Below are 15,530 nucleotides of genomic sequence, written 5' to 3' on the forward strand. Positions count from 1 at the left end.
GTTGCCCCTTAAACTTTTATTGCACAGGTGAGAGTACACAGTAATACTAAATAACAATAACAAATACAATAAATTTTTTTTGTACAACCATGGAATCAAAATAAATTCAGGTCATCTTTATGTAATTCTGGTCAAAAGGGAGTCAACCAACCACAATTTTCCTATTTAATAAAGGCACATTAGCTGACAGAATCTTCAATCATGTAAAAAACATACATCCCTATTGTTCCCTTTCAGTCGATTCACTCAGTACAACACATGAGTATGGGATATCACGCCCTGCGTGTCCTGGCTGAAGCCACCTCTAATCACGCCTCCTAGGCAAATGACGTGATGACGACAGGTGACAGGCCCCGCCTGCACTATATACCTGTCCGTCATCATCGTCATTACTCAGTTCTTACGCTCTTCACCTCGCTAAGAACACCCCTTTGAGTCAGGCTAGCTGCTGCTGGTTAGCTCTGTGTCTCTTTTCAAAGGGCTACTTGGAATTAGTTCAACTGCTTTTGTTGGAGTTAGTCGCTGCTGCCTGCTGGTAAGCGTGTCTGCCCGCGAAGCGCTGATTTCAAGCAGTTCGGTCTGGCTTTGTGGTTCGGGATGAGCACAAAGCCAACACAAGCGAAGCAGAAGTCTTCTATTCGTCCCTGTCCTCAGGGGTGCGGCTTCTCGCTTCATGAGAAGGACCAGCATGAGGCTTGTCCCGTCTGTCTCGGGATCGTTCACGCTCGCAGAGCGTTGGCGGAGCCCGAAGCATGTGCGTTCTGTCGCCAGCTTCGTCGCTCGACCCTGGAGAGGCAGGTTAAATTCCTCGAAAAGGTGCTGGGAGAGGCTGCTGTCTCACGGCGAGACCCACTGCTCTCCGAGGCGGGAAACCCAGTTTCGTCCGATTCTGATGAGGACGGCTTTTCGGTCGAAGTCCCCGCTTCCAGCTGGGCGGACCATATGGAGTATATTGATGGGTTAGCCGATAATGAAGGGGCTCGGTCTCAGCTTCAGCTAGAACCCCTTCAGGGAGAAGAGGACGTACTGGACATCGGTTTGGATGTTCATGGTCTGTCCGATGATGAGGATGAGTCTCTGCCGAGTCAGGCTGCCGCTGCTGCGCCAGCAGACCCGGGCGACACGTCTTTCTTCTCTCTTTGCTGCCGTGCAGCTGATACACTGGACGTGGAATGGCCATCCCCACCTCCTGCGGAGAAGCCATCGCGATTCGCGGGGTTTTATCTCCCCTCGGAGCCGGCCGCAGTCAAGCATCATCTACCCATGTTCCCAGACTTTATCTCTGAGTTGACGTCTTCATGGAACAAACCATTGTCCACCCGCGTCACGGTACCGGGTTATGGACAGTATCTGGACCTGGAAGGCGCCGAAAAAGCCGGACTGGTGAATCTTCCGCCTATGGAACTGTCTTTGGCAGCATATCTGGCCGCATCCCAAAATCACGGTGTGGGTGGTCCAACATCGCTTCCGTCTAAGCACTGTAGGTTCTCTGCTGCTCAATTGGAGAAAATCTACAAGGCTCAAGCGACCACCGCTCGTGCCCTGAGCTCCATTACCATGCTGCAAACATACCAAGCTATGCGCTTGGCGGAGCTTGGAGCCGCAACACCGCCGGAGAGTCCTGTGATGCCACTCTTGAATGAGGTGAGAATCACCGCTGACTACATCCTCCGTGTATCCCGCTGTGCAGCGCTATCACTGGGCAGAGGGATGGCATCGACGGTGGTTGCCCAAAGGCACCTGTGGCTGACGCTCTCTGACATCCCGGATAGGGATAGAGCCGTCTACCTGGATGAACTGCTGGTAGCCGACGGGCTGTTTGGACAATCTCTCGACGCCATACAGGCGAAATTCGGGCAGAGGAAAAACCGAAGCACTGCGCAGTATCATCCCCAGGCGAGATGTGAGACCCAAATCCAGCTCGGGCACTCGCAAACCAGCTGTACCGCCACCCCCAGCGAAGAGGATGACGCGACCCGTGAGCTTGAACCCTCAGACGGCACAGCCACAAAACCACGGTCAAGCTCCCCGAAAGACGGCCTGGAGCAGGGGTCCTCCTCCGGGGCTCCAGAGGGACTCGACGTCCCGAAAGAAGAAACCACAGTCCTCCTAGCTGTGGGACTGGGGACTCAGGAGTTTCGGGAGCAGGGAGACATGTTTGCCAGTTGTCGGCGGGTGCCGTCCAAAAGAGGTTTTGCTGGTGTTGTTCGGGATCCCAGTCCCAAGAGGCGCTGCGTTTCCCCCACACAGTCTCCCAAGCACAATTTCCCAACAAATATATTTGCACTAAAAGCCCCCAGTTTGGGTGCGTTGAATGTGTTTCTGAGCACTGCAGTTGTTCCAAATGTTTGTATGGATGCTCCAAATGTTTCAATAAAGACAGTTTTTTCTATGAAAAAAAGTCAAAATCAAAGAGCTGCAGGCAACGGCCTAATGAGGCTGCACCTCTCTCGCACGTCGGGAGAGGGCAGCACCGTTCCACCAACAGTGCCGCAGACCAGTCGCCTGGCTTCACGTCTGACATATGTGGCGCGCATGCGCACTCCATCCTTGGGTGGAGAGGACCGTTGCTATGGGTTACCGTTTACAGTTTCGCCGGAGACCACCCCACTTTGTTGGCGTGGTAAACACAGCAATAATGGCCCAAGCAGCAGAGGTTCTGAGAGAGGAGATAAATACACTGTTGGCAAAAGGCGCTATTCGTGCGGTTCCCGAGTCGGACATGAACAGAGGTTGGTACAGCCGTTATTTTGTTGTTCCGAAAAAAGGGGGCGGGCTTCGTCCAATCCTGGACTTGAGAGTTCTGAACAAATACCTCCGAACATACAAGTTCAAAATGTTAACACTCAAGCAGCTTCTTAGTGCTATCAGCCCGGGCGATTGGTTCGCCACGATCGACCTGACAGACGCTTACTTTCACGTAGCGATACACCCGGACCACAGACAGTTTCTGAGATTCAACACCACTGTGATTTCATACATAAACAGACAGGGAGGGACTCGTTCACTTCCTCTCCTGAAACTATCTCACACCCTCTTACAGTGGTGCAGCATGCATTTTCTGTCTATCAGAGCTACTCACGTCCCGGGACGTCTGAATCTGGGTGCAAATTTGCTCTCCAGAGGCGGACCTCGGGTGAGAGAGTGGAGGCTTCACCCTTCCGTGGTGGCACAAATATGGTGTCTGTTTGGGACAGCAGCAGTAGATCTTTTTGCCACCAGAGCCAACACCCACTGTCCTCTGTTCTTTTCCATAACAGATCAGGATGCTCCGCTGGGAGTGGATGCCCTGGCCCATCCATGGCCCTATGTACTCCTGTATGCATTCCCCCCAGTGGAAATGATACTACCTGTACTAGAGAGGGTGCGCAAACAGGGTCTGTCCCTAATTTTGGTAGCACCCCGTTGGCCTGCAAAGTCATGGTATTCCGAGATAATCAGCCTGCTGGCAGCAGAGCCGTGGCAACTCCCCGTTTGCCGGGATCTCCTCACTCAGGCAGGGGGGGAGATATTTCATCCACACCCAGAGATGTGGAAGCTGCATGCCTACCTGCTGAAAGGTCCAGCTTATTAGCCAAAGGCCTCCCCCCTGATGTGGTGGCAACAATCCAGAATACAAGAGCATCCTCCACTAGAGGCTTATACGCTTATAAATGGAGAGCTTTTGAGCAGTGGTGTGAGGACAAGCACATTGTTCCATTTCAGTGCTCTATGGTGGAAGTTTTAACGTTTTTACAGGATCTGCTGGATAAAGGTCTTTCCTTTTCCACAATTAAGGTCTACTTGGCTGCCATTTCTGCCTGCCATATTGGTTTTAATGGAGTCACACCAGGTGCTCATCCTCTGGCTGTACGCTTCTTAAAGGGGGTTCGTAGACTCAGACTTGTGATTAAACCCAGTTTTCCTTCCTGGGATCTCACATTGGTACTAGAAGCTCTTTGTGACCCTTCATTTGAACCTTTGGAGTCAGTAGATGTGAAGTTCCTTTCATATAAGCTTGCTCTGCTTCTTGCTCTGACAACTGCAAAGCGAGTTGGAGACCTCCATGCTTTGTCTGTAAATCCTACCTGCATACACTTTTCATCTGATGGTTCCAAGGTCACCTTGCGACCCAATGCAGCTTATCTTCCTAAGGTTATACCTTCGGACTACAGCTCCATGACTATGGAGCTTTCAAGTTTTTGTCCACCTCCTTTTGCATCTGAGGAACAAAGGAGGTTACACTTCCTGTGCCCTTTACGTGCACTGCGTAGTTACATTGACCGTACTCAGTCTGTGAGGTTGTGTGATCAACTGTTTGTGTGTATTGCTAACCCAGCAAGGGGGAAAGCTCTGTCCAGACAAAGACTCTCCCACTGGATTGTGGAGGCTATTTCTCTGGCTTACAGCAACAGGGGTCTCCCAATGCCACGTGGTGTGAGGGCTCACTCCACCAGGGGCATAGCGACCTCCTGGGCACTATTTAGAGGGGTGCCCATGAGTGACATTTGTGCTGCAGCCAGCTGGTCTTCGCCGCACACATTTGTAAAGTTTTATCGTTTGGATGTGACAACCCCTTCTGTGGCTCACTCTGTTCTTTCTGCTGGGTCTGAAGTGCTGCACTAGTATGCAGTGTATGATCCAGGTTTGATGGCTGCTCTGCGGGGCGTTTATATATGTCCCATACTCATGTGTTGTACTGAGTGAATCGACTGAAAGGGAACGTAAAGTTATGCATATAACTACTGTTCCCTGAAGGAGAGTAACTAAGTACAACACATTGCTGCCCCGCTGCTCAGCTGGGCTCGGTGAATAGCGGCTATCGAACCGAGTAATGACGATGATGACGGACAGGTATATAGTGCAGGCGGGGCCTGTCACCTGTCGTCATCACGTCATTTGCCTAGGAGGCGTGATTAGAGGTGGCTTCAGCCAGGACACGCAGGGCGTGATATCCCATACTCATGTGTTGTACTTCGTTACTCTCCTTCAGGGAACAGTAGTTATATGCATAACTTTACGTTCTTGCAGTTACTGACACGCAGGCTGATCGGAAAAAAATAGTCCAGAGTTCTCAAAAATGTGAGCTCCACTCATGAGATGCACAACATTGGTGCTTCCTAGGTGGACATTTAACAAAATGTTGTGTGTGTGTGTGTGTGCGGGAGGTGCTGGTGGTAAAATTTTAATCATGTCAAGATGAGTGTTCGTAGAGTTTGAAGCTGTTTAATTTATTTATTTTAAGTTGTTCTAATAACATCTGTCTCTAACACGTTTTATGTGTAAAATACTTATGGCAGACAGAAAGAATTCAAAACAAACCAGAAAAAGCGAATTTACAGCAACAGATTGCAAGCACACTAATTGTTGCAGTTGATCATTTTGGTTTTAATGCTGCACAAGTTGCCAGCCTTTTGTGAGCTGCATAGTTATCTCCCCCACTAACATGAGTGGGAGAGCATATTTCAATAAGGATTTTACTTTTCAGTAAAGTCCTGACACATTCGCTTAGGTTGCAAAGTCAAGACCAATCCATCAAGGAGATAGGAGATAGAGGCCAAACCATTTAACACTAAGAAAATAAAGAATTCACTGGTCAGGCCAGCAACAAAAACATATACATGTGTTTCAGAAAAAATCATTGAAGCAAAACCAGTTCATAACAAGTAAAAAACACTAAGTTGATCTGTCAACTATTTTTTCTCACTTCCCATAATTGACACACAAGTTGTAAATTATTCTGAAAGGAAAGAAAATCAAATGGTTCTTATCAAAGAAAAACAAAGGGTAAACTGCAGTCATAACTGGTGAGGGATCCAAAATGAAGAAACTAATCACTAGGAAATTTTCTTAGATGTCAGATCTAAGAAACCAGTACCTTTATTTTTCAATGTTTTATTTGAAGTTACGTTATTTTTTGATTTTCATTTGAGACCCTGAAACATGACACTATGTAATACTTTGGTTGCATCTGTTGCATGAATGGCTAATATCTTTGAAATGGTTGCAACTAGACTATTTGTGCATTTGACAATGTGATTTGTACAATCCTATTAACCTACTTGTGAGTCATGATAAGAAGCTAGATTTACACACATGGACATCGCCCTCCATGCCTATTAGCAATGATTAAAAAAAGTTGGCAGTAAGGATCTACTACTACTACTGCGATTTTACACCTATCGAACCCCCACTATTAAAACTTTGTACATCCCCCTTTTCTTCTGGCCATTAGGATGGCTACCAAAAGAGCCATTGATCTAATGGTTGTTATGAACACTTGGTGACCCCAGGATGCCACTGTGAGATCTCTGCTGGCTGGTTCTGGCACTTCATTGTTCTCAGCTGCAACTCATCCAGCTAATGAGCTCATGGCTTTTTAAGACAGCTGCTGACACAGTCTGTTGCTGGAACATAGTCTCTGTTATGTGGACTTCTGTCAGCCTGCCTGATCGCTTGTTGTCCTGCCTTCCTGTCGATCTGCCCATCTGTCTGCCTGCCTGTCGCCATATGGAACTCTTCTTCAGGAAATCTGCACAGTAAATATTTCCACCGCCAGAACACTCTCTCTCTGCTCGGATCCTTGGGGCTTCCTCATCCTCTGGCTTCTAACAACTCTAATCAAGGTCTACCTAAGTTGGAACAATAAAACCTCATTTCAATCTAATTCTGTGCATCGAATCTGTGTCATCTTCTGATTTGGTTATATTTCGACAACCTGAGTAAATTAATGATACTATGTTCCAGCAACAGACTGTGTCAGCAGCTGTCTTAAAAAGCCATGAGCTCATTAGCTGGATGAGTTGCAGCTGAGAACAATGAAGTGCCAGAACCAGCCAGCAGAGATCTCACAGCCACTCTTTGTTGTAGGTCTCTACCAGCGAGCATTGGATTTTTTAAATATCTCTTACCATCTTGCTGGCAAGAAAAACACGTGTCCTCTTTCAGCCATGTTTGTCACAGTTCCAGTGGTTTTACACACCTAAATGTTGAAATTATCAGAATTTTAAACTTTAAAAAGGCTGCTCTGACTGTTGATATGGCCAGTTTTAGGTGAGCAGTGAGATGTTTGTAGCATTTACCTGGCTAATAAAGTAATGTTGTGTTTTCTTGTCTTTTTCATTTTAAAGAGGAAGTAGGCATAATAACCTTTTTTTCCCCAGTGTATTTATACCAAAGAGAAGCAGAAAGTCATTTAACAGCCAATAACACGTTCATAGAAGCTCTGCTCAACCAAAACAAAGTAAATTGTAAGCTAAAGAAATGTTTCAGATTACATTTATTTTAAAGCATTTGTTAAGGGTATTGTGGTACTGTGAGATCAGACTACAACAATCATACCTTTTGACATTTTTAGGCTATTTAGAAATCTTTATCAGAGATGCTAAAACGTGATGAGGGTGGCACCTTTGTTGTTACCAACAACTGTTGCAGATTTGTTGAATATGGCCTAGACACAATTTCTTCCTTGAGGCACATTGTGGTGGTCCAACAACAATTTCTTGTGGTTTTCAATCCAATCCTTCCAGTTACTGTAGATGTCTGGGCTGTGAGCAAGGAAGCACACAGACTCATCCAAAAGAGATGGGTACATCATTAACTTATCTTATTTCTGGGTTCAAAAATATGTTTTGTAAAATCCATAAGTGTTTGTCAAAACACTTTTCACATGGACTCAAAAGTACTGCATTGTGTGAGGTAAGAGCCCCGGGCCTGTATCAAAAGTTTGTAAATAAGTTTTTTAAATCCAAATTATTTTCTCTATCCAACAGGGGGATCTGGGGCCAGAAGGACCACGAGGACTGCCTGGTATGGTGGGACCTCAGGTAGGCCTGGTCTGGTAAATTTTTAATCAAATTCTTTGCACTGTCTTTGAAAAAGTCCTTTTTGGCAAACATAATATGACACGAGAGTTAAATTAAATAAATAAATAAAAAACAGACCACAGTGTCAACTTTACTGTTTATCGTGTTGATTTTCCGAAAGTTTTTCCTTTGTTCTTGTTGTTGTTTCAGGGCCCAGCAGGAATCGTCGGCCTGCCCGGATTGAAAGGTGATAAGGTGATTTAAATATTTATATTATTGCTATGAATATGTATTTAATGTGTCACTAGTCCAGTTCACGTAACTACATCGGATGTATCTTAATCTGTACAACAAACTATAGAAAAAGGCCAGAATAGTGAAAATGCAATGAGGGACTGGACCAGCAAACTAAAACCGAGGTCAAAGTAAATAACTTCTACAGGTCACAACCTTCAAAGTGACATCAGACTGAAAGCACTTGTGCCTCAAGGTTTTATGCAAAATGGTTTGTGTTGTAACAGCTTTTTGCAGAACATGTTGATTGTATGTGTTCAGATGAATTTGTGGGATGTCTAAGGATTCAAATCATCAAAGATTAGTAGAATATAAAGTGCAATACACATACCTTCCATGATAGTTTTCATGTTTTAATCTGTTGTTGTATTATGGTTACTATAGCAGGGGAGTGTTGTGTCATATCTTGTGTGATACTGTAAAATCTAGGGTGAAGTGGGTCAAAGGGGTGAGCCAGGAGAGATGGGCTACCAAGGCGACAAGGTAAGAAGTGACATGTTCTAATAATGTTTTGTATTTTATCACAAATACCAACATGTTACTTTGAGTCTTACACAGATGTGGAATCTGATAAACATGTCTGCAATAAAATTCTGTTGATTCGTTTGTCTGTTTCCCTTCTCCTCAATATGCATGAAAAATCTAAAACTGAAAGTCTTTGCAAAATTTAGAAATGAAACCAAACAAGCTGTGTGATTGTCATGTGTGTTTAGATAAATTAAATTATTCATTCATTAATCACATGAGATCATTAGATAATGCACATCCTGACTTGCACTCTCACACAAAGAAAAAACAATTTAAGAGGATTTTGTTTGTTTGTTTGTTTGTTTTAGGGTGCTGGTGGAGCTCCTGGTCCTACTGGCCCCAGAGGAAAACCAGGACCACCGGTTTGTTTGGCTTTTTCAATATTCATATTTCTATGGGAAAGAAGGTTCATGGGTTGTGAAATATGTTTAGTCTGACAATTTTATACATAGTTAGGACTATTTATATGGGTAAGGGCTGCAATGAAACCTATAATTTAGTGAAATTTTGAACAGACGGTCAGTTAGGAGATGTCTTGATCAGGATGTTTTGTCCCTAATACTGATCCAACTAATTTAAGAATAGATATAGATATTATTATTAAGGTTAATACATGTTAATATTAAAGTAAATACATTTAAAATACAATAGATAGAATATTGTGACAACCAGAGTTTCTGCAGGGCAGCTCTATGCTATGTTGCTTCAGCATAGATTAAGCCGGTTCAAAAAGCAACGACGACTTTTCGACATGTCACCTAACATGCATGTAGCTTTATCATTTGTTTCTAAAGATCCTTCAGACTCAACAAATACAGCTATAGTCTTTAACAAACTCAAGTCTTGCTCCTGCTGACAATGTTTACATATGGTGCTGAAGTTTGCTAAGTGCTACGCTAACATTAGCCGCTAACATTAGCATGTCATTCTGTGGTTTTAAAATGATTAATAATTCAGCTTACAATACATTCCTAGTTCATTGTATTCAAGCCAAAAGCTCTCCTGCTTTAGGAAGACATTGTTCTGGTTTTTAAGGTTCAAGCTTTGTGACGAGTTTTACACATGCAATTTCTGCAGCTCTCTTTCCAACATCTAGAGATGTCTGTGAATGTAGCAGCCAGTGCAGGTGTGATCACATAATGCAGACAGGTGGCAGCAGCAGACATTTCGTTCTGACTGGGTACATTATAATTAAGAGTGAAAAACACTCAGAACCCGAGCGGAAATCCCAGACTCAATCAGCAAAATAATGTGCGAAAGCTATAACATGGTTTTGCAAGCAATGCACAAGAAAATATTGTGTAACTCTTGAAAATTGTTCTCGCCAAAAGCGCCCTTGTGTCTCAGCGGGAGAGCAACTGACATAATTACAGACAGTCGACCAACAAAAGTCATTGAAAGTTTTGTATGTGACTCCCAAATCCGTGATAAGGACCTCGAGCCATTACCTGAGATTGGATAAGGACATCCATGGTTTATTTCTTCACATTGTCAACATACCTGTTTTTTTATCATACTTAATCAGCAAGATCACCACTTAAAAAAGTGAGATAATTTTAAGGATACAAAATACTCGTACTCGTCGTCTTCCGGTTATCCGGGACCGGGTCGCGGGGGCGGCAAACTCAGCAGAGACACCCAGACGTCCCTCTCCCCAGACACCTCCTCCAGCTCCTCCGGGGGGAGCCCAAGGTGTTCCCAGGCCAGCCGAGAGACATAGTCCCTCCAGCGTGTCCTGGGCCGTCCCCTGGGCCTCCTCCCGGTGGGACGTGCCTGGAACACCTCCCGAGGAAGGCGTCCAGGAGGCATCCGGTATAGATGCCCGAGCCACCTCAACTGGCTCCTCTCGATGTGGAGGAGCAGCGGCTCTACTCCGAGCCCCTCCCGGATTGCCGAGCTCCTCGCCCTATCTCTAAGGGAGTGCCCGGCTACCCTACAGAGGAAGCTCATTTCAGCCGCTTGTATCCGGGATCTCGTTTTTTTGGTGATGCCCTGTGGAGGGTGCTCCAGGAGTATGGAATCGGGGGCCCTTTATTAGAGGCCATCCGGTCCCTGTACGAGCGGAGCAGGAGTTTAGTTCGCATTGCCGGCACTAAGTCGAACCTGTTCCCGGCGCATGTTGGACTCCGGCAGGGCTGCCCTTTGTCACCGGTCCTGTTCATAACTTTTATGCACAGGATTTCTAGACACACCCAAGGGCCGGAGGGGGTCTGGTTTGGGGACCAGTGGATTTCGTCTTTTCTCTTTGCAGATGACGTGGTCCTGCTGGCCCCCTCTAGCCAAGACCTACAGCATGCACTGGGGCGGTTCGCAGCCGAGTGTGAAGCGGCTGGGATGAAGATCAGCTTCTCCAAGTCAGAGGCCATGGTACTCGATTGGAAAAGGGTGGCTTGTCCTCTTCAGGTTGGAGGGGAGTTCCTGCCTCAAGTGGAGGAGTTCAAGTATTTCAGGGTCTTGTTCACAAGTGAGGGAAGAATGGACCGGGAGATCGACAGACGGATCGGTGCGGCTGCCGCAGTAATTGGGGTACTGTGCCGGTCCGTTGTGGTGAAGAGAGAGCTGAGCCGAAAAGCGAAGCTCTCGATTTACCGGTTGGTCTACGTTCCTACCTTCACCTATGGCCATGAACTTTGGGTCAGGATACAAAATAGTATAAAATAATTATAAAACACTGAAAATACATACAGGTCCTTCTCAATATATTAGCATATTGTGATAAAGTTCATTATTTTCCATAATGTCATGATGAAAATTTAACATTCATATATTTTAGATTCATTGCACACTAACTGAAATATTTCAGGTCTTTTATTGTCTTAATACGGATGATTTTGGCATACAGCTCATGAAAACCCAAAATTCCTATCTCACAAAATTAGCATATCATTAAAAGGGTCTCTAAACGAGCTATGAACCTAATCATCTGAATCAACGAGTTAACTCTAAACACCTGCAAAAGATTCCTGAGGCCTTTAAAACTCCCAGCCTGGTTCATCACTCAAAACCCCAATCATGGGTAAGACTGCCGACCTGACTGCTGTCCAGAAGGCCACTATTGACACCCTCAAGCAAGAGGGTAAGACACAGAAAGAAATTTCTGAACGAATAGGCTGTTCCCAGAGTGCTGTATCAAGGCACCTCAGTGGGAAGTCTGTGGGAAGGAAAAAGTGGCAGAAAACGCTGCACAACGAGAAGAGGTGACCGGACCCTGAGGAAGATTGTGGAGAAGTGCCGATTCCAGACCTTGGGGGACCTGCGGAAGCAGTGGACTGAGTCTGGAGTAGAAACATCCAGAGCCACCGTGCACAGGCGTGTGCAGGAAATGGGCTACAGGTGCCGCATTCCCCAGGTCAAGCCACTTTTGAACCATAAACAGTGGCAGAAGCGCCTGACCTGGGCTACAAAGAAGCAGCACTGGACTGTTGCTCAGTGGTCCAAAGTACTTTTTTCGGATGAAAGCAAATTCTGCATGTCATTCGGAAATCAAGGTGCCAGAGTCTGGAGGAAGACTGGGGAGAAGGAAATGCCAAAATGCCAGAAGTCCAGTGTCAAGTACCCACAGTCAGTGATGGTCTGGGGTGCCTTGTCAGCTGCTGGTGTTGGTCCACTGTGTTTTATCAAGGGCAGGGTCAATGCAGCTAGCTATCACGAGATTTTGGAGCACTTCATGCTTCCATCTGCTGAAAAGCTTTATGGAGATGAAGATTTCATTTTTCAGCACGACCTGGCACCTGCTCACAGTGCCAAAACCACAGGTAAATGGTTTACTGACCATGGTATCACTGTGCTCAATTGGCCTGCCAACTCTCCTGACCTGAACCCCATAGAGAATCTGTGGGATATTGTGAAGAGAACATTGAGAGACTCAAGACCCAACACTCTGGATGAGCTAAAGGCCGCTATCGAAGCATCCTGGGCCTCCATAAGACCTCAGCAGTGCCACAGGCTGATTGCCTCCATGCCACGCCGCATTGAAGCAGTCATTTCTGCCAAAGGATTCCCGACCAAGTATTGAGTGCATAACTGTACATGATTATTTGAAGGTTGACCTTTTTTGTATTAAAAACACTTTTCTTTTATTGGTTGGAAGAAATATGCTAATTTTGTGAGATAGGAATTTTGGGTTTTCATGAGCTGTTTGCCAAAATCATCCGTATTAAGACAATAAAAGACCTGAAATATTTCAGTTAGTGTGCAATGAATCTAAAATATATGAATGTTAAATTTTCATCATGACATTATGGAAAATAATGAACTTTATCACAATATGCTAATATTTTGAGAAGGACCTGTATTTTGTTTATCCTGACAACTTCAACTTCTATTACAACTTCAAAAAAGTGGCCTCAATGTTACGCCATGTTTTTCGCATAATTTGTACTGGAGCATTTAATTTAAGTAATGTAGAACAATGGGAACATCCATTCTATTTCTGCTGTATTTTACTGTATGTGTTTTTACTACCTAACATCTGTATCAAACACCCAATGGAAAAACCCACTAGAGGGATTCTCAGGTAATCTTTGTTAAGGTTACATTCTGTCTATTTATTCACTAATCTCAGAGAAACATTAATTTAGCTGTGTTCCTTATTTTAATTAAAAAACACGTTCAGCTTTATAGTGTGGTTGATTGGCTTAATCCTTTGGTTCTTACCTACTGGTGTAATTAGAAGTTAAAATCAAATGTCTTTCATTATTTTTCTCTAAAGGGTAGAGTTGGAGAAATTGGGACACAAGGACCACCGGGTCCAGCAGGACCAGAGGTAGGAACTAGATGAGATTTCTTGTTAATGACACATTACATTAGCAGCTGGAGATGTTTTTTGTTTAAATTTGACTGTCCCCACTGTTTATAAACAAAGAAATTAAAATGTTTTCTATTCTCCCTGTTGAGAACGAACTGTTCTGTAAAAGTGAATATATTCTAAAGTACAAATCAGCAGTGGGGTCATATAGGGCTTTAAACCTAAGCAAAAATTAGTCTCTGAAATATGGCCTTTAACACATGTTTTTATGTCTGCTTTGATTCTTGAATCAAATAGCGACTTGCATACTGTTTACAGACTTTTGCTTGTATAATTCACTAGCAATAAATATTGTGATAGTACTACAGGAAGCAAGACAGTTGCAAGCCTTGGAAGTTAGTTATGGAAAGCTTTTGATGGGTAAGATCCTACAGATGTGGAGACAGCAGCTGCGCGGGAGGGCACAATTTAATTATTCAGTCATGGGGCCTAAAATTCCTGGCTGTGCACCTGCAAATCAGCATAATTCAAATAAAAGTTCTTGTATTCTGCCAATAAAGCATGTGTACATGTACATTTGTGTTTTTTATATACTATTAGTGTACAGTACTGTAACAAATATGTACACTCACCAGCCACTGTATTAGGTGCACTTTCTAGTACTGGGTTGGACCCCCTTGTGCCTTCAGAACTGCCTTAAGCCTTTGTGGCATAGATTCAACAAGGTACTGGAAACATTCCTCAGAGACATTGGTTCATATTGACATGAGAACATCACACAGATGCTGCAGATTTTGGATTGAGATCTGGTGACTGTGGAGGGCATTTAAGTATAGTGAACTCATTGTCATGTTCAAGAAACCAGTCTGAGATGATTCGTGCTTTATGACATGGCGCGTTATCCTGCTGGAAGTAACCATCAGAAGATGGGTACACTGTGGTCATAAAGGGACGGACATGGTCAGCAACAATCCTCAGGTAGGCTGTGGCATTGACACAATGCTCAATTGGTACTAAGGGGCCTAAAGTGTGCCAAGGAAATATCCCCCACACCATTACACCACCAGTATGAACCGTTGATACAAGGCAGGATGGATCCATGCTTTCATGTTGTTGACGTCAAATTCTCACCCTATCTGAATGTTGCAGCAGAAATCGAGACTCATCAGACCAGGCAACGTTTTTCCAATCTTCTATTGTCCAATTTTGGTGAGCCTGTGCGAATTGTAGCCTCAGTTTCCTGTTCTTAGTTGACAGGAGTGGCACCCGGTGTGGTTTTCTGCTGCTGTAGCCCATCCGCCTCAAGGTTCGACATGTTGTGCGTTCAGAGATGCTCTTCTGCATGTCTTGGCGGTAACAAGTGGTTATTTAAGTTACTGTTGCCTTTCTATCAGCTCGAACCAGTCTGGCCATTCTTCTCTGACCTCTGGCATCAAGACATTTGCGCCCACAGAACTGCCGCTCAATGGTTATTTTCTCTTTTCGGACCATTTGCTGTAAACGCTATAGATAATAGTGCGTGAATTAAGAATTCAAAACAGAAATAAATCTAATCTATTTAATAAACGAAAACAATAAACAATAAACAATAGACAATCCACTTTGTGAACAAAAAAGAAACAATATGTTTAAACAAAACTAACCTTAGTACTGAGATGAGTGGAAGCTGTGGTGCATATCCTTGACTTTCTTCATGTTGTATTCATAATTTGTTGTTGCAATCACAGTGAGGCATTCAAGATGGGACAGTCTGGGATGGGACTGCACCTTTCGATTGGACAGCCATCTTATTTCACTGTGCATCACTAGATCGCTGTACTCTGTGTCATAATCTTGAATTAACTGTCTAAACTGACGGTGGTTTAGTGCTCTAGAAACTATATAATTTACCACCTGCATAACACTTTACATCACTTTCTAGAAACTGTTGTTTCTCAGCTTTGATACAAGGGACTCTTCATGGATGATGCAGTGGAAACTGATGAAATGGGGAATTTCATCTCTTTTTTTTTTAAGGAGGCCAACAAGACCTTTCTCCTTGCCTCGTATGCTTGGGGCACCATCAGTACACACACTTGCAAGTTTGGACCAAATGAGATGTTTTTTTCTCAAAAAATGCCAAAGGAGCATTCAGAATATTCTCACCTCTTGTTTGGCCATGGAGTCGTAGTAAGCAC

At 44.3% G+C, this 15,530-nt stretch overlaps 1 protein-coding gene across 1 annotated transcript in view; it reads left to right on the top strand.

Moving 5' to 3' along the window:
- Positions 1-15,530, top strand: part of LOC124873719 (collagen alpha-1(XXIV) chain) — a 155,133-nt gene that overhangs the window by 72,293 nt on the left and 67,310 nt on the right. The window contains exons 15-19 of the mRNA XM_047374587.1: positions 7,752-7,805; positions 7,995-8,039; positions 8,508-8,561; positions 8,915-8,968; positions 13,318-13,371. Of these exons, the coding sequence (XP_047230543.1) occupies positions 7,752-7,805; positions 7,995-8,039; positions 8,508-8,561; positions 8,915-8,968; positions 13,318-13,371 (261 nt within the window). The remainder of the gene's footprint in view (positions 1-7,751; positions 7,806-7,994; positions 8,040-8,507; positions 8,562-8,914; positions 8,969-13,317; positions 13,372-15,530) is intronic.

Source organism: Girardinichthys multiradiatus, chromosome 9 (assembly GCF_021462225.1).
Source record: "Girardinichthys multiradiatus isolate DD_20200921_A chromosome 9, DD_fGirMul_XY1, whole genome shotgun sequence".
In the NCBI taxonomy this organism is placed as follows: domain Eukaryota; kingdom Metazoa; phylum Chordata; class Actinopteri; order Cyprinodontiformes; family Goodeidae; genus Girardinichthys; species Girardinichthys multiradiatus.